This window comes from Cebus imitator, unplaced genomic scaffold (assembly GCF_001604975.1).
Source record: "Cebus imitator isolate Cc_AM_T3 unplaced genomic scaffold, Cebus_imitator-1.0 Scaffold117, whole genome shotgun sequence".
NCBI lineage: Eukaryota > Metazoa > Chordata > Mammalia > Primates > Cebidae > Cebus > Cebus imitator.
In genome coordinates this window covers 8,960,944-8,978,180 of record NW_016107432.1, presented here as the reverse complement: position 1 = coordinate 8,978,180, position 17,237 = coordinate 8,960,944, and the positions used below count along the sequence as shown (strand labels likewise).

General features: G+C 52.2%; 2 protein-coding genes across 4 annotated transcripts in view; one reads left to right on the top strand and one right to left on the bottom strand.

The window, feature by feature from the left end:
• NSG1 (neuronal vesicle trafficking associated 1) overlaps positions 1-8,567 on the top strand; it is a 32,127-nt gene extending 23,560 nt beyond the window's left edge. The window contains exon 5 of the mRNA XM_017539160.2: positions 6,740-8,567. Coding sequence (XP_017394649.1) covers positions 6,740-6,940 — 201 coding nt within the window. The 3' untranslated portion in view covers positions 6,941-8,567. The remainder of the gene's footprint in view (positions 1-6,739) is intronic.
• A 402-nt stretch (positions 8,568-8,969) lies between these two features.
• The window catches only part of STX18 (syntaxin 18), a 118,151-nt gene continuing 109,883 nt past the window's right edge, over positions 8,970-17,237 (bottom strand). For 2 of the 3 annotated variants that reach the window (XM_017539157.2, XM_017539159.2), the window contains 4 exons: positions 14,534-14,592; positions 12,898-12,967; positions 10,347-10,427; positions 8,970-9,599 (listed from right to left, as the gene is read on the bottom strand). In XM_017539157.2, coding sequence (XP_017394646.1) covers positions 9,504-9,599; positions 10,347-10,427; positions 12,898-12,967; positions 14,534-14,592 — 306 coding nt within the window. In that variant the 3' untranslated portion in view covers positions 8,970-9,503. The remainder of the gene's footprint in view (positions 9,600-10,346; positions 10,428-12,897; positions 12,968-14,533; positions 14,593-17,237) is intronic. The other variant, XM_037742228.1, reaches the window with a different exon arrangement.

Here is a 17,237-nt window from a genome sequence, read left to right as displayed (position 1 = left end):
CTGACAGTGTAGGGGGTGTGTCTACACCAGCACCAGCGCCAATGTGAGGAATGTGTTGTGTCTGTCCATACAGTGGCTGCGAGGTCACCAGGTGAGAGGAGTGTTCAGCTCCGTGATAGTCTTAATGGGGCCATGGTGGTATGTGGTCCATCGTTGACCCGAATGCCGTTATGCTGCTCCTGGCTTGAAAACCTGCTTGCTGTGGGCTCCATTTCCCATTTCAGCTGGCTCTGAAAGTCCCAGAGTGAGTGTGAAATGCTCATTTCCAGGGCTTAGCACTGCTGAGACTAAAATACAGCAGGAGAAGCCGACTGTTCCTGGCACTGAGCACATGCATGGGAAGCCTGGCTCGTCAGCTGTCACTGCTCGGCTTGGGTTTGGGTTTCGCTTTGGTTTTGAGTTTGCCAATGGGAGGACGCAGCATCCTTACGTAATAAGCGGGAAAGGCTGGAATCCACACTGCCCAGCTCAAGTCCCTTTTTCTCCTCCCTCCGTGTCATGCTGTCCTCAGGCTCCCAACATTCAGCTCTTCCTTCCTTGAGCGGGCATTTGCATGGCGCCCAGCCCATGCCAGTGTCTCTTGCTATATTGTTCTAGATGCTGGAACACAGCTGAGACCCAGTTGGGTACTCAGGGTACCTGCCTTCACAAGGCTCTTACATTCTCAAAAGAATAGTGAGGAAGTCAGTCGCACACTGAATGTGAAGGCTATAGACAGGAAAGAGGGGCCCAGGGTTGGGCTGTGGCATGTGGGTGGTAGTTTCTAGAAGGGTGGTCCACATTGGAGGAGCAGGTCTCCAGGTGAGCCAGGGAGCTTGTGGGTGCCCAGCCAAGGGAAGCTCCCATTCTTTCGCTCATGTTTCCCCCCCTTCCCCCCGCAATCTTGGCTCACTGCAACCTCCGCCTCCCAGGTTCAAGCCCTTCTCCTGCCTCAGCTTCCTGAGTAGCTGGGATTACAGGTATGGGTCAACCATGCCCAGCTAATTTTGCATTTTTAGTGGAGATGGGGTTTTTCCAGGGTGGTCTCAAACTCCTGACCTCAGATGATCCGTCCACCTCGGCCTCCCAAAGTGCTGGGATTACAGGCTTGAGCCACTGTGCCCGGCCTCACTCATGTTTTATTCAGGAAGCCCCTGTCCACGTGCTGGGCTGGGGCTGGGAGAGTTTGAGTCTGTTTTGGAGGCCGAGAGGACACCAGAGCTTTAAAACAAGCGAAAGCAGAGGGCACAGGCTTCAGGGAGGGAGGGCAGGGCTGGCCCGGCCCTGACCCAGTGGGAGGGAGTGTGTGACATTACAAGAGCACAGAGGGAGCAATGGGCTGTGGGGTCATGCTGGTGGGGGGGCCAGGCAGCGGAGGATGAGCCAGTTTTATGGCCAGGCACAGGCTTCCAGAGGAGGGGAAGTGATAGCGTGAGCTCTCGGGTCTCCCGGGAAGGCTGGAGGTTGGAAGGGAGAGACAGGGCAGGGAGATGACCAACGAGGCTGCTGCAGGGGCCCCTCTGCTGGGGATGGAGGGGAGACCACGGACTGGAGGACTGATTGAATCTGGGAGGCAGAGGGTCAAAGGAGAGGGCCTGGTGCAGAGCTAGCTACTTAGAGAGGCTGACGTCATAGAAAGGGAGCATGGGCAGGCCCGGGAGTGGGCCCCGAACGGGAGAAAGGACCGCAGAGGACAGCTTCCTGGGGGCCGGAAGTCCCCTCTGAAACCGGCTACTCACAAATAACCGGCCAGCAGCCTCACCAGCTGCGCTGGGGCTTCCTTCCTGGCTCATCCTCGCTGGGCCTGGAGCAGGTTCCCACGTGGAAGAGGGGCAGCTGAAACTGCCTTCCCCATCTGCAAGCCCAGGTCCCGCTGGATGCCTGGTCTGGGTGGGTGATGACCCCGGAGATGAAGCCCTGGTCCCTGCCAGCTGCAGGTGAGACTGGCGGCCTCATTGGCATCTGCTGTTGAAAAGGCCCTACAGGTGATTCCTGCACACGGCCAGCCTTGGGAATTGACAGTCCCCAGAGAGGTGGTTCTGGAGTGATATCCTGTGGGACTCTGACGTTTTCCACTGGCATCTAATGAGGGGGTGTCCTTTCCGGGTAAGGTAGCTAGGAGGGCCAGGCAGCTGCTGGTCTGTATCCAACTGCCCCTGGCCAGAGCTGGAGAAAGGAGAGGCGTGAGCTCAGGAGGTCCCCACGCCCTCTTTCCTACATATCTGTGCACGTGCTTGTAACACGCGGACTCTGGGCAGCTTGTGAGGGGTTTTACACCAATTGCTCATGGAATGCGCCCAGAATGCTGTTATATCCCCATTTTATCCGTGGGAAGAGGGTACACAGAGGCTCTTTGTGGAGCCCAGGGTCACGCCCTTCAGATCAGCTGGTACCGTCAGCATTTGCAGTATTTACTAAGTGCCTCCTACTGTGTGCACGCTGGACTGAGGGCAGGTACCTCAGAGCCCCGGGCAGTGGGGAGAGGACTCAACTCCGTGAGGGCGGGCACCTCAGAGCCCCTGGCCGTGGGGAGGGGACAGGCTCTTTTTGGGCAGCCATTCTCAGTGGCCCCAAGCTCAGGGATGTCATGAGGAGGGTCACAAAGGCAGACGTGGCCTGAGAGGACACTAGGGTGTATCTCTTGCCTTTTTTATTTTTTAAACCATGAAATAACTACACAAGTATTATAAAAAAATTTTAAACATAATGGGGAAATTGCCCCAAATCCCACATTTTTATATTGGCTCTTCCTTTATATTGGCCATTCTTTTTTTTTTTTTTTTTTTCATGTAGAGATGGGTTACAGATCCTTGCTATGTTGCCCAGGCTGGTCTTGAACTCCTGGACTCACTCAAGCGATCCTCCAGCCTCAGCCTCCCAAAGTGCTGGGATTATAGGCATGAGCCACCATACCCAGCCCTTAGTGGTCATTCTTTTCCAGTGCTGAGTGCCGGTGCTGGGAACACACTTACTTAGCTACCCCAGTCCTCCCATGCCCCATAAGATAGGCCCATCATCAGCTTCACTTCACAGGTGAGGGAATGAGGCCCAGAGAAGTTTGGGAACCCCCCCCCAAAGCTCCTCCCTGTGCAGGCCCAGCGGGGTCACTCTCCCCTCAAGGCATGTCCCACAGGTGAGGGAAGCTCTGTATGAGATGGGGTGTCGGGGGGCAGTGGGAGCTTCTCAGGGAGCTTTCCCTGGCCCATGTGTACTCACAGCAAGGCCTCTGCATTCTGCTTCCTCTGGGAAGCCCTTCACCCCCGGGGTGCTTGCCACCAGGGGCACCGAGGTGCCTCCCCAGCCTTGTCTTTGGGCAGCCACTTTGTGCGGGAGGCATCTGGGGACTCCACTTGTCCTTCTCCCTGGGCGGGGCACCTGGAGGCAGAGCCATTTTTGAGCCATCTCAGATGCCAGCCCTGAGCAGGGTTGCCACTCCACATGTGTTGGCGGCATCGGGTCTCAAAGGGCTCTGCTGGGTACCGGGGTGGGAGGGAAGAGGGGAAGCCATTGTCCCTGTTTCCCCGAGGGATGACGAGTGGCAGGTGAAGCAGAGCATGAAGGGGCGTGGTGGTGCGGCCGGAAGGGAGTCTGGCCGCGGAGCCTTCCTGACATATGCGCTGCTAGCCTGAATGGGTGTTTGTTCTGTAGCGTGTCAGGCGCCTCCCAACGTCCCGGTGGGGCTGAGATCCAGATGCTGTGATAAAAGGGCTGGAGGTCGTGGGTGGTGTCTTTGGCTTTATCTTTTCTGTCCACGCTGTGGCCTGGGGCATGCCCTGGTTTCTTGAGCCACCATGCATTGACTTTAGTCCTCAGCAACACGGTGGTATGACTCATTAGCCCTATTTTATAGGTGAGTGACCCCAGATTCACAGAGAAAGGGCTCCCTACATGAACTCAGCTGGTACAGTAGGCCTGGCTCAAAGCTTCACTTCTGCAGTGCCACCCTCCTGCCGGTGGCAGCCCCTGAAACACTGGACAAGGGGCAGTGTTGGTGAGAAGCACGTTCCATTTGTCATTTCTCTTCTGAAAATAGCTCTTTGCTCACAAGGGCCTTGTAGGTATCAAATATACTCATCTTTAGACTTCCAGGTTCGGAGTGGACTCTCCACAGTGCAGGGTGGCATCAGGAGCTGGTCGCTGTATACCTGCCCTAAGCCAGTGGAGGTGAGTCACTCATCAAGGCAAGATGGGGTCCATCTCTCAGGCCAGTGTGCCCCACGGCAGGGATGAATGCTTTGGTTAAATGTCTAAGACTGCCAATGGAAAAGATGGTTCTGACCAGTGGCATCTGGGTAGAGCTTACTGTAAGGCCTTCCTTTCCTTACTCTTCTGTCTTTGGGTTGGGTGGGAAGTCTCGGATCAGTACCTTGGGTGACACGGGATGGGGTTGTGGAGTTGAGGCTGTAGTCGCCTGTCTGGGTGTCACTTCCCCCATCTATAGAGTGGGCCTAATGGAGCTCACCCCAGAGAGAGAGAATGTGCCTAGAAAGCCTCCCGCACATGGCTGGTCATCATGAGGATGTCAGGAGGGAAATTCGAACCTGGGCAGTTCCCTTTTCCTGCCTGCCAGGGCTGGGGGAGATGGGTCTAGACACAGCAGGGTAGCCTCGGGAGCTGGCCCGTCAGCTGCGGAGCCCGGTTAATCTGTCTTTAGCTGCAGAGGTAGAGAAAGACCTCGGCTCAGGTGAGGAGGTTCCCCAAGGCGATTCCCTGGTGTGTTTCCTGCACATCCTCACTCACTGGTGCCGCAGACTCTGCTGGCAATCCTAGTGTTGCCTGAGGTACCTGGAGATGCTGAGTCATCATCAAAGAGATTCCGTATGTTCTCTACCCTGTACTTGCCTGGGGTGGGGAAAGGAACCCAGTGGCAGAGGTGGAAATGGCAAGGTTTTCTTAAGTACCAGGAGTCAGTGAGAGCTGTGGACTTCACAACGTCCCAGCAAAGTGGGCTTGGCCCAGATGCTGGACTCAGGAGGGCTGAACCTTGGGCTTATTGGGGAGATGTTTAAAAATACAGATGACTAGAGTGTAAGTTTGCCGAGTCATACTTTTAGCGGGGAGGGCCTGAGAATCTGGAGTTTTTAAACTCTTCCCAGGTGATGGGGATGGTGGCTAAGGCTGGAGACCCCTGACTCAACTGAGTTCTCACCTTTCCTATCTGATAAAGTGACCCTCTTGGCTGTTAGTGTAATGCTTTGGTTGCTTAGAGACACAAAATAGTAGTGGCTTTGATGAGGTAGAAGGTTTATTACTCTCTCGCACTGAAGTCTAAGCTTGAAGGCAGTGCAGGACCCATAAATTCATCCCGGAGCTCTGATTCCGTCTCTTGCTGCCCTGCCAGCCTCTAGGGCTTTGTCCTCTGGGAGGTCAGAGCTGGCCCAGAACTGTGGAAGGTAGGTAGCTTCCCTTTAAGGACTCAGGGCAGAACTGGGTTGGTTACATCCGCTGGAATCCTATTGGTCAGAAATCAGTCAATGGCTTCATCTGGCTACAAGGCAGGTTGGGAAATGTAGTCTTTAGGTGGGTGCCACATGCCCTGGTCAACTCCTTGGGGAGAATGGGTAGTGGAAGACAATTAGCAACCTCTGCACGCCTTCCTTATGGGGATGGTGTGGGGTCCCTGAGCTCTGTGAACACACTGACTACTGTGCCCACTTAGTGCCCCACCAACACCGGCTCTAACTGTGGGACAGTGGGTTAGGTCAGCTCCTGTACGGCCAGGCATCAGCCTTTGCTGTGGGACCTTAGCCTTTTTTGGGCCCTGGACTCCCAACAAGCTGATGACAGTGGCGAACTGGTTTCCCTCCAAAATGCCAACAGAATTCCACATACAACCCTAGGAGTCCTTGGCCTCCAAAAGGTTTGTAGCCCATAGGGGACAGCTTCCGGCACCCCCACCCCTCCTGAGCTCCTCGGCAGCGTCCAGTGGCTCCTTGGGTCACCACGTCACCTCCCAGCTCCTTCCAGTACCGCTCTTCTGACTCCCACCCCAAGGCCTCTCCGCTCTGGTTTCCTTTGCCCTGAGTGCTGCCCCGTGCTCCCCTCACCTGGCTAAGGTCTACTGAGAACCTACCTTAAGGGAAGCCCTTCTCACTTCCCTTCCCTCCTCATTCGATTTGGTTGTTTCTGGACATTTCAGAAGTGTCACTGTTTTCTAATTGATTAAAAATGATGGGCGGGCCACAGTGGCTCACATCTGTAATCCCAGCGCTTTGGGAGGCTGAGGCAGGCGGAGAACAAGGTCAGGAGATCGAGACCATCCTGGCTAACATGGTGAAATCTGCCTCTACTAAAAATACAAAAATTAGCTGGGCATGGTGGCGGGCACTTGTAATCCCAGCTACTTGGGAGGCTGAGGCAGGAGAATTGCTTGAACCTGGGAGTCGGAGGTTGCAGTGAGCCGAGATCATGCCACTGCACTCCAGCCTGGTGACAGAGTGAGACTCCATCTAAAAAAAAAAAAAGACAGTTAATGCAAGATCTTCAGTGAAGTTAGTCCTGTTGTCCCATTACACTTGTGCTCCTGGAGCCCAAGTGCCCGTTTGCCATGGCACTCACCAGCCAGTTGGTTAATAACCAATGCCAGGCTTCCCCTGCGCTGTGTGCTCTGAGGGCAGGATCCATGCCGGTTTTTGCTCATCACTGTATCTTTTCCTCCAAGCTCAGGGAAGGTGCCCAGGAACTGTTGGCTGCCAACTGGAGACATGCTGGCACCTCGTCTTGCACCGATGCATGCTCTCAATGGCCTCTTGTCTTTCAGAGCACCCAGTGCATCCCAGAAGGCTTGGAGAGCTACTATGCGGAGCAAGACTCCAGTGCCCGGGAGAAATTTTACACAGTCATAAACCACTACAACCTGGCGAAGCAGAGCATCACACGCTCCGTATCGCCCTGGATGTCAGTTCTGTCGGAAGAGAAGCTGTCTGAGCAGGAGACTGAGGCGGCTGAGAAGTCAGCTTAGCGGGATGGGCAAGTTCCTTACAATGTGTCACTTGCAAGTAACAAAGGGACTTTGAGGGACATTTCATTAAATATAATTACTGATACTTTAGAGGTTACTCATTTACGGTGCAATTGCTTCTGTTTGCTAATGCTGCTTTGCAAATAAAACTTGCTGCCGACCACCCACGGGCATAAAATCAAGTGCATTTCAGCATTGCCTAAAGAGCTCTGACACCACTTTTCATGTTATGATCTTCATTTAGCTCCTTAACTGGGATTTATTGGATGCTGTCAAAAAATAAATTTACACTGGATACGCTAAGGGTGTGGACCTCAGATAAATGCATTTTGTGGAACTGATTTTTTGAAACCACCCTACTGTCTGCAAACCTTACTCCATAGCCATATCTAGAGCGATCTCTCGCTGTGCCAAGAGCAAGCCTACTTAGCGTTTCTTCCCATCTGCCATCAGCAGGTAACAGTGCTGACTGCTGCCAAGATGCACTGTAGTGAGTGGCGGAGAGGATGAGGAAAAGACACCCCCCCCCCCACCGTGCTGATTCCTGAGTTGGGGTGGGACAGCCTTGCCTGGTGGCAGGCTCAGTGTGGATTCACTACTCCCTCCCCTCTGACTCTGGCATCTTGGTAAGGAGGGAGGGGCACCACCAGTCTGGGTGGAGACAGCTGGGGTTCGCTCCAGTGTGTGTAGACTGGCAGAGCATGTGAGATGGAGGGGCTGGGAAGAGACGGCCCTGGGCCTGTGAGGTGCAAAACTCTCTCCCTGCGGGGAGTCTGTTTGCGCTGAGATGTGCTGATAGGAAAGAATCACTTCTATTATGAATACATTTGCACCAATGCCCTGTTAGTTTTTAAAGAAATATCTGGGTGGGAAAAGTGAAAGTGTAATTTCTGGTAAGCTAGGGCTACCTTTAATTTTGATTGTGTGAAACTGATAGAACTCCCTTGATGTGGGAAACAGGCAGGAAAGGCTGTGGGGGTGGGGGGGCTGGTGTGGCACCCTGCAAACAAAACTACAAATTTCAACTCACGACCTTTGTAAGAAAATTGTTCCAGTTTGAATCTTGATATTAAAGTATATGTTTACAAAATTGCCAGTTAGATAAACTAAGTGTATAAAACAATTAAATAGAAAAAAGACATTCACAGACGTTTCTTCTATGTTATTTGAATGTGTTGTTTCTGGTGTACATGTCACAAGTTTCAGTTTTTTAGTAGACTGGTAATAAATGACAAACAGTGTGAGATCTGCTGCAAACAGGCACGGTGACCATGGCCAGCTCCACTACTGTTTCCTGAAATGTGCTTCTAAGACATAAGATATATTTTATCATCAAGGTGTCTGGGAACATAGACCGTGACCTTACCTTCCTGGCACAGCGGGGTGCATCACAGAGGCATGAGTTGAGAAGGGCATTGTTAAGCTGTGGAAAATGACTGAGAGCAATAAATCCGTGCCAAACTTCCTGTACATTTGCAGAGACACAAGTGAAGCCCATGTGCGCACAGTGCAGAGGCTGAACCTGGGTGTATTTTCCAGTAGACGAGGACTTTATCGACTATAAATTCATTTCCATGTAACTTCTGACATTTCACTCTGTGCAAATAAAGAACCCGAGGATACTGTGCTGCAGTGGACTGTCTGTACACACGTATTTCACCAGGCACAGGGCACGCTCTCATGCCCATGTGGGCACTGGGATGCCTTCTTTCCAGATGTGGTCCAGATGTCTCACCTTCCAATATAAACAGGTGCTCCTGTTTATACTTCCCGGAAGGTCAGATGCACAGGCACAAGAGAAGTAGGCCTCTTCTTCCACGGCCCAATTCCTCCTTTGCACAAAGGCTCCTTGGACCCAGTGAGGAGAAACTGGTGCTCCCACACCCCTGGCTGCTTTGGGGGCTGCGGTCTTTGGAGGACGCCAGGCAGCCCCTCACGGAGGGCCCCAGAGCCTCCCCTGCATTTCTTCCCTGATAGGAGGTGGGCGGGCCTCCACTGAATTTCTCAACTTACACTCACTGACAACACATTGAGGGGCTGTAATTGTATTTATTAGATTAACAAGGCAGATGTGAATTTTCTATAATCCAGTGAGTCCATGTATTAGATGACTCAGACAGACAAGAAGCCACAGGAAACAAAGAAGTAATCATTTGTTCAGAGACGTTATTAACTATCTTTTTCCCTGAAGCTACCAGGATGGGAAAGGTCATGACTTCCTTTGAACCTTGAGACAACTGGGGGCTCCTGAGGGCTGCTGTGCCTCTGCTACTGGAGCAGCACCCCCTGCAAAGGCAGCCTCAAGTTCAGGAGAATCACCAGCTCCCGTATTCAGTCTGTCTTGCCTTAAAATGGCTATAAGACCCTCCCCACTGTTGTGCATGGTTTTCTTTCTCAGCTGCTAAATGGGCTCAACACCATCAGCCTGGGTATCCCTTTTTGGGGAAGATGTCTGTCTGAACCCCTTTCCCTTCACATGGCTCTGGGATAAAGTCTGGTCATACCACGCTCTGGCACCGGGGGTGCATGAGAGCACACGGTCTGTGGGCCCCCACGGCCCAGGCTAGCTGTCGTACCAGTCGAGGAAGAGCAAGGAGAAGGAGCACATCACGAGGAAGAAGAGGATCCACACGCGGAAGCCAGCGTTGTTTTTAATGGCCTGGGCAGGGACAGGAGCACAGGTGTTTTATCACACCAGATTTTGGTTTTAGCAGCCCTGAAATGCCCCACTCTTCCCACGTACTCTTCCGATCCTGGCTGTAACTACGGGTGTTGCTTGATCTGTGCTTACCCTGAAGAGATGGCTTAATTACTAAGCAAAATCAAAAATTGGGCCTGTCTTCTCCCAGAAGACAAATGGGTTACATTTCCTTCTCTGTGGCCATCATTTGGGTCATGCACAATTCTCCCTCAGCACAACTCCTGGAATCACTCCCTTCTGTCCCGGGGTGAAAGGCCCTGAGCAGAGAGTGACTGCCAGCTTTGCGTTTCCCAGTAATGTGATGTCCGTGGTGACCCAACCCTGAGGACTGAGCTCAGGAAACGGTAGCATCCCCCTCAGTGGGGGCCAACAAGCCTGTCCACCAGTGTGCATCCCTGTACTTGGGGAGCTGGCCTGACCTTGCCAGGAGTACCCCCACCCACCCTGGATTACTCCTTTGGAGGCTGGTGAGCCATTGCCTCTGGACAGCAGCCAGAGGTGGGCAATGGGTGATGGGCTGGTGGGTCTCATGAACACATGCAGCTCGGCTGGAACTGATCACGACCTCACGGCCACTCAATTTTGTGATCAGCCCTGTGAGCTCTGCCCAGCAAGCCTCCTGGGCAGCTGTGCCAGCGAGACGAACACCATTGCTGGGACTCAGTGCTGCACCACCTCGGACCTGGGGACTCAAACAGTGCCTACCTCTCTTATATCTTCATTGCCTTCCTTGATATTTTCGGTTGCCCCCACAACTAACTGGTGAATGCTATCAATCTCAGCTTCCTGTGGAAGAAAAGGTAAATACAAGTTGAGTATCCTTTATCCAAAAACCTGAAATCCAAAATGCTCCAACCAGCATTTCCTTTGAGTGTCATGTCGGCACTCAAAATGTTTCAGATTTTGGAGCACTTAGGATTTCACATTTTGGATTTTCAGTTTAGGGATGCTTGACCTATATAGCCACCTCCTCCTCCCCGAAGTGTAAATCATGACAAGAACAGGAGCTGTCACCAAGGGCAAGGGGCTTTACTTGCATAGCCATGAATCCCACAGCACCCAAGAAGCGGGTATGACCCCTATTTTATGAAAGGGAGACCCATGGCTCAGAGTATTACTAAGTTGCCCAAAGTCACACAGCAACCAAGTGGCAGGACTGAGACTTCTTTTCATTTTTGAGACAGGGCTTAAACAATCCTCCCACTTCAGCCTCCCAAGTAGCCGGGAGTATAGGCATGTTGTGCCACCATGCCCGGCTAACGTTTTAAAAGTTTTTGTAGCAATGAGCGTCTCCCTATGTTGCCCAGGCTGGTCTCGAACTCTTGAGCTCAAGCCATGCTCCTGCCTCAGCCTCCCAGAGCGCTGCGATTACAGGCGTGAGCCACCGCGCAGGGCTGAGGCCCCAGCTCGTTGCAGTGCTCCTTCCACCGCGTCTGCCATGCCTCCTGTGCCACTTGCCGACCACAAGGACAAAAACCTAAGAGCTACTGTTTGTGGAGCGGCCACCACATGCCGGGGGCTTCCCTTCTAGTCTCTTCTTTCTGAAGTCCACAGAAGTAAGCTTTAAAATGTATGTGCTTCAAAATACATATGCTAGCTTCAAAAAGTGCTTTGTGTTTTACTATTATATCTAAAAAAAATAGGCTAAAATTTAAACATCAAAATAGGATGCAGGATGCTTACAGAAAACATTTACTCCAAAGCCTTGAAAAGCCTGAGAAGCGTGGGATCCTGGTCTAGCACAGGGGCATCCGGTCCCGCAGGGGCAGAGATGTTCTGGATATCCTAACAGGCAGGAGTGCCTGCTCCTCTCCTCCTTTTGGTGGTGGCCACGCTGCTTCTAACAGGGTCGGGGCCAAATGCACGCTAGTGTGGGCTGTTAGAAAAACCTGACTGACACACTGCAGGGAGGAAGCAGCCTGTGGCCTCAGATTCCCAGCGATGAATATTACTGGGATGGCTCTGCTCTATCATCACCCCTTTTCGGAGAATCTCGAGGTGTGAGCTAAGTGACCACTGACAAGGTTCTGATGAGAGAATCAATATGAACTACGATGCAATACTGATTAAAAAATCAAGAAAGACACACTGTTCCTCAGGCCTTAGAAACTCCTGGTGAGCCAGGTGCAGTGGTTCACACCCATAATCCCGGCACTTTGGAGGCCAAGGCAGGTGGATCACCTGAAGTCAGGAGTTCAAGACCAGCCTGGCCAACATGGTGAAACCCAGTCTCTACTAAAAATACCAAAATTAGCCAGGTGTGGTGGCGGGCACCTGTAATCCCAGCTGCTCGGAGGCTGAGGCAGGAGAATCACTTGAATCCAGGAGGAGGAGGTTGCAGTGAGCCGAGATTCCAACACTGCACTCCAGCCTGTGCAACACAGCAAGTCTCCATCTCCAAAAAAAACAAGAAACTCCTGGTGAGCAAGGCAAGGCTCTGCACACCCCTCCCCAGGTTCCCGGGAGCAGCTGAGAGGTTTGAAGCAGGGTAGTGTTATTAAAAAGGGCAACTCCTATGAACCTGAACTTCCAAACTGCTGTTAGACTTAATGTACCTCATTTACAATGATTTCACTCCGGCTGTGTGGTTTATGGAAAGTCGTTTTGTGACTTAAGTATCTTAAGCCAAGTAGCCCAGTTTAGCATACTAGAGAAAAATTTGTCTTTCAAACGTTCCCATAGTCTTGGGGTGCTAAAAATAAAAGGGCAAATTTATCAGGTCTCTAAAAGTTTTGCCAGTTATTGACTAGAAGAATTTCAGAAAATTCACTGGAAAAGAACAGTCCTATTTCCCACGTGGACAGCATCCCTGGGGCGGCATGGACCTCGCACTGCGAGAGGGCCGGTCTGAGCTCCTGTAACCCTAGTGACTGAAAAGTGGCTGCTGGGTGCTTCTGTAGTTATCTCTCAAACTTAGAACAACCCTGCAGGAGTCACTCCATTCTGTAGATGGGAAACTAGCCCGGCGGGGCTACCTAGCTTACCCAGCACATCCAGAACCCTGACTGCCAGGCCTGCACTCTCCTCCCTCACGTCACCGCACGCGCCACCACATGGGGCAGTCAGTGGGTCCGCTGTGGAGAGCTCCCCCTCTGTCACGCCTATGCAGAGGCAGCTCTGGGTAGTGAGAGCTTTCCCCTGGGGAGCTCTGCTCCTGGCTGTGTAGTGCGGCAGCCTTCGGGAGAAACGTCCTGTGCTCTCAAGCACATTCCCCTTTAATTGAAAACTTACAACTACTTTGTTTTTGTTTTTTTACCTGTTGCAAAACCTTTTCCGTGAATATCTCCTGGAGTCTGGAAATCTCAACCACTCTCCCTTCAATTTGCCTTCAAAAAAAAGAAAAAGAGATTACATATTAACTGTTAGTTCTTGGTAATCTAACAGGACTGTTACATGTTCTAAAGAACTCCTGTCTTCTCATGAAGGTGGGAGAGACAGAGGGGGAACGCCATGTCGGATGGGGAAGAGGAGATGGTAGAGGAAGGTGAACTCTCCTTACTGGGTCACCTTCCCTGTCTCCCAGCATGGCCTAGCACGCTGGGCTTTTTGGAAGTCCACTCTACCATGCCACTGACCCTGAGCCCCAAGAGGTGGGGGCGTGCAGTACCGTTTGCATTCTGCATCACTGCTCAGGGACCGGGGTGGGCCTGGTTATGCCCCAGGTACAGAGAGCAGTCTCCAGTAAGTCCTCTGCCCAGCCTCGTCACCATGGTAACACATGGTGGGGATGCAAAAGACAAGGTTGGATCATATGCTGATGATCCAACTCTGCTACTGCTCAGCAGGTTAAAGAAGTGTATTTACCCTCAAACCAACTCCCTGTTCCAAGAAAAAAGCTCCTCTGATTCATGTAGAAAATGCCGCATCTTTGTTTGACAACGGAGTGTTCTGTTGGACCGGGAACACTTGGGGTAGCCATCTCCCCGGTGTTGGGGCAGCATGGGCTACCCGGGGGGCAGGCAGGGGACCATGTATTTAGAAATGGAAGCTGGCCCAGGCTACAGTTAACTGCTGTTCCAGCACAAAGCAGCGACAGGAAGTGGCAGGAGCAAAAAGTGGTGGGAGCTGAGCTCCTGGCCAGGAGGGCACAGAGATGAATCCCAACAGTGCCACAGTGGCAGGGGGGCAGGGGAGGAGATGTGGGAAGGAAAGCCAGGGAGTATATGCACATGGGGGAGTAGAAAGGTGGGGACAGTGAAAACAAGGCTGTCGGAGGAGGACTAGGAGGTCCACCTCTGAGGGCAGAAAGCCAAGAGTCCCATGGAGGCTGACACGGACACTGAGAAAGTCCTCAGGCTGTGTGAGTGCAGCATCAGGATTGATTTTATTTGTGGGACATGTCCACAATACAACAGGCTCTGCAAAGACCTGCCCTTACTTTCAGCATGCTCCAAGCATTCCCACAGAAACTACAGGCCAGTGGTTGCACATGTGGGTGTCCATGGTCTTGCCCTCTGCATTCCTGACTCCCTTTTGGGTATGGGAGCAGGCAGACACCTGTGGAACCTTTTGCAGAAGAGCGCTTCCCTTGGCTGGCTGTCACGAGGCCTCATTTCATTTCAGAGTCACTGCATGGAAACAGCCCAAATGGTGATGGTAATTCCATGCAGGTAACCTGCAGTGGCAGGAGGGCAGAGGAGGAGATGTGGGAAGCCCCTGTGTCCCCTGCAGCAGCAGCAGCAGCAGGCGGGAGGAGACCCACAGGCCCACGAGCTGAGGGAGTTGTGGATTCAGGCCACTTGCCCACCCCAGCCCTGTCAAAATGGCCGAGGAGGGCTGCACCAGCCCAAGGGCCACATGTGGATGCCGGGGGCACCAAGGCAAATAAAGTTCCCAGTTCCTGGAAGAGTTGTAAAGCAGGCCACGAGCTCACAGAGGAACTACAAACATACCTCACTTCATCAAACAAGCTGTTCATTTCACCAATTAGTCGCTGATTTTCCTGTTCAAACTGTGAGGAAACAAACATACTCAGGGTGACATCATACTGAACTTAGGCAAGAGTCTAGCAAGAAAAGGGAGCTACGCTCCAGGAATCACTGCTGAGCCCCCCGTTTCTAGCATGCAGCAATGTGGTGGCCAGCGCTGGATGACCGTGAGCATTACTGTGAGCAACGTCCCTGCTTTCGGGAGAAAATGTTAAAAAGCCGGTAATCGACTTCTCGGTCTCACCCACTGCACCCCAGACATGCAAACTGACTGTGACGGCTGTAGCTGTATCTCCCGACCTGCCCTCCCCTGGGCTCCCACAGCCTGCTTCCTGCCTCTGGTACCATTATTTTAAAAATTCTTCTGTTGTTTTCTCTCGTGAAGTATACTGAAGGACTACATATTTTTTTAATATGGGGAAGGATCTGGTGTGGGGAGGGTCTGGAGAAGGAAGGGAGGTTGGCAGCTTGCTGAGCTGCCCCTGGACCCCTCTGACTTCAGACCATGCCGCTGGCCACTCCACTACTCAACAGGGGCAGAGGCCCAGAGCCAGAGGAGTGTGTTTCCAGCGCTCAGGCTGGGTGAGGACAGGTGCCCTGACACTGGGCATACAGGGGAGCTTCTTGGGGCTGAGTGAGCTTGGCAGACAGTTGCTCTCCTAGCCATTCTTGCCAGCTTGACATGGGTCAAGAAAAAGGATGGAAGCATCGGAAACTCAGCATAGTGAATGGGCAGGAACACCTCCTTGCCCTCCCCACAGGTTCCCACGGCCCTGTCCTTGTGTGTCCACTCAACTCCCGGAATGTGCAGACAGTGAGGGCATCGTACATTTCCTCCCGGATGCGTCCCACAGGCCCCAGTTCTCCAGAAGACCTGCCCTGGCCCCTAAGCCCAAACTTACTTCTAATATTTCCACACTTGGCCTACCATTTTCTGAAAATATCTTAGGATAGGAATCCCTTTCTGCCTTGTAATAAACTGTGCACATCCCAAACTTCCTGTGTGACACTGAGCTTCTTGAGGGTGGGAACTATACAGAGCCTGACTTTGAAAAGGCATTCCAGTTTTTCTTTCGCATCGATTATAGCTGCCATCAAATCCACAAATATTTCTGGAGGCATTCTGTAATTAGGGGTGGGGAGTATGAATACAAGCAAGACTTCAGAGGCTGAGTCAACTGAAGATCTGGCTTACCACTTGCTTAGTAAACCAAAGACACAAGGGAAACAGTGGTTATGGGAGGCAGCTGACCGCAATGGGCTATGTTGACACTTCCTGTGCAGGGATATACAGGCTCATATACAGGCTCATGCAACAGCCTGAACCTGTTCCCATTGCCCTAGGGCAGAAGTGAGTTGCAGGGCCTCCCCAGCAGCCTCCTCCCACCCAGGCCCCTCCCCTCCAAGTATCCCGGCTGTTCTACATGCAGTGCTTTCCACACGTGCGCCCCTTCCTAAGTCCGCCAATTTCACCCTTGCACAGGCACTTGCTGTCTTCAGCCCTCCCCTACTGTCCACACTCTGCCCTCATCATTTCTCACTTGCCCCCAACCTGTTCTCCAATCCTTGGTCAAAGGGATCTCAAGTGCTGGTCATGCCAGAATGCCTTATGCTGGCCTTGCCCATTGGACCTATAGATCAAGTCCAAGGTACACTGTTATCCATGACCTGGCCACGTGACATCTTCCATCTCAGCTCTACTCTGCACAGGCTAGCTTCCTGCCTGGCTGGGGAACGCCATGTGGTCCCTCAAAACCCCAGGCATCTTCCTAGCGATCTGATATGTCAGGGCAGACTCAATCACCTTCTCTTACCTCCTCACTTTTGCTACAGAGTTCCCCTGTACTTGGCTCTTGAAGGACATTCCTCACACTTTTTCAGGGGCCTGTCTTCTCTCTGTGGAGGGAAGCTGTTCTCCTTTGGACCCTGAGCCCAGCCCAGGGCCTCATACATGACAGGACACCGGTTCTCGGCCCTGGCTAGTCATCAAAACACAAGGAGGCATCTGCTGCCCTCCAAACCCACCAGGCCAGAAAACAGGGGGCAGGGGCAAAGCTTTGGGAAGGGCGGAAGTGCTAGGGAAGCTCCCTGCAGGACCACCTCCTCCACAGCAGGCTGCCTGGCTGGCTGCTGACACAGAATTGCTTATGGCCTTTTTAATTAGGCAAGAGAAAGGCTATTTAAAAGAATAAAACTTTCACTTTTGAGTTTGAAAGTATCAGCTCTGTTAACTCTGTTAATACTGTTAAGACGACAGTATTTAAGGGAAACACGTAATTACTAAAACATGCAGGCGCCAATCCACTTTGGCTCTTTCAGGTACTACTCAGCTTTTCTTTGGTAGGGGGGCATTTTCTTGAATTTTTCTAATGACAAAATATGGCCCTGCCCTTTTAAATCCACAGTCCCTTTTATGCTTTGAAACTGTCCCTAAACAAAATTAACTCGTGGTTTGACGTGATTTATTCCTGGACCGTTTCTCGGGAACAAAGCTTTTCTCGTTTCCTCCCCAACTCGAGGGCCTGCGGCATAAGGCACTTCTGTGCGGTGCCGCCTCTTAGTAATTGTTACTTCTGAGAGCTCCATGTCCGCCCTCCACTGCAGAGAGGAGTGGGATCAGATGCCGGCTTTCCTTCCACCCATGGGTTCTTGATGCCACCTGAAAAAT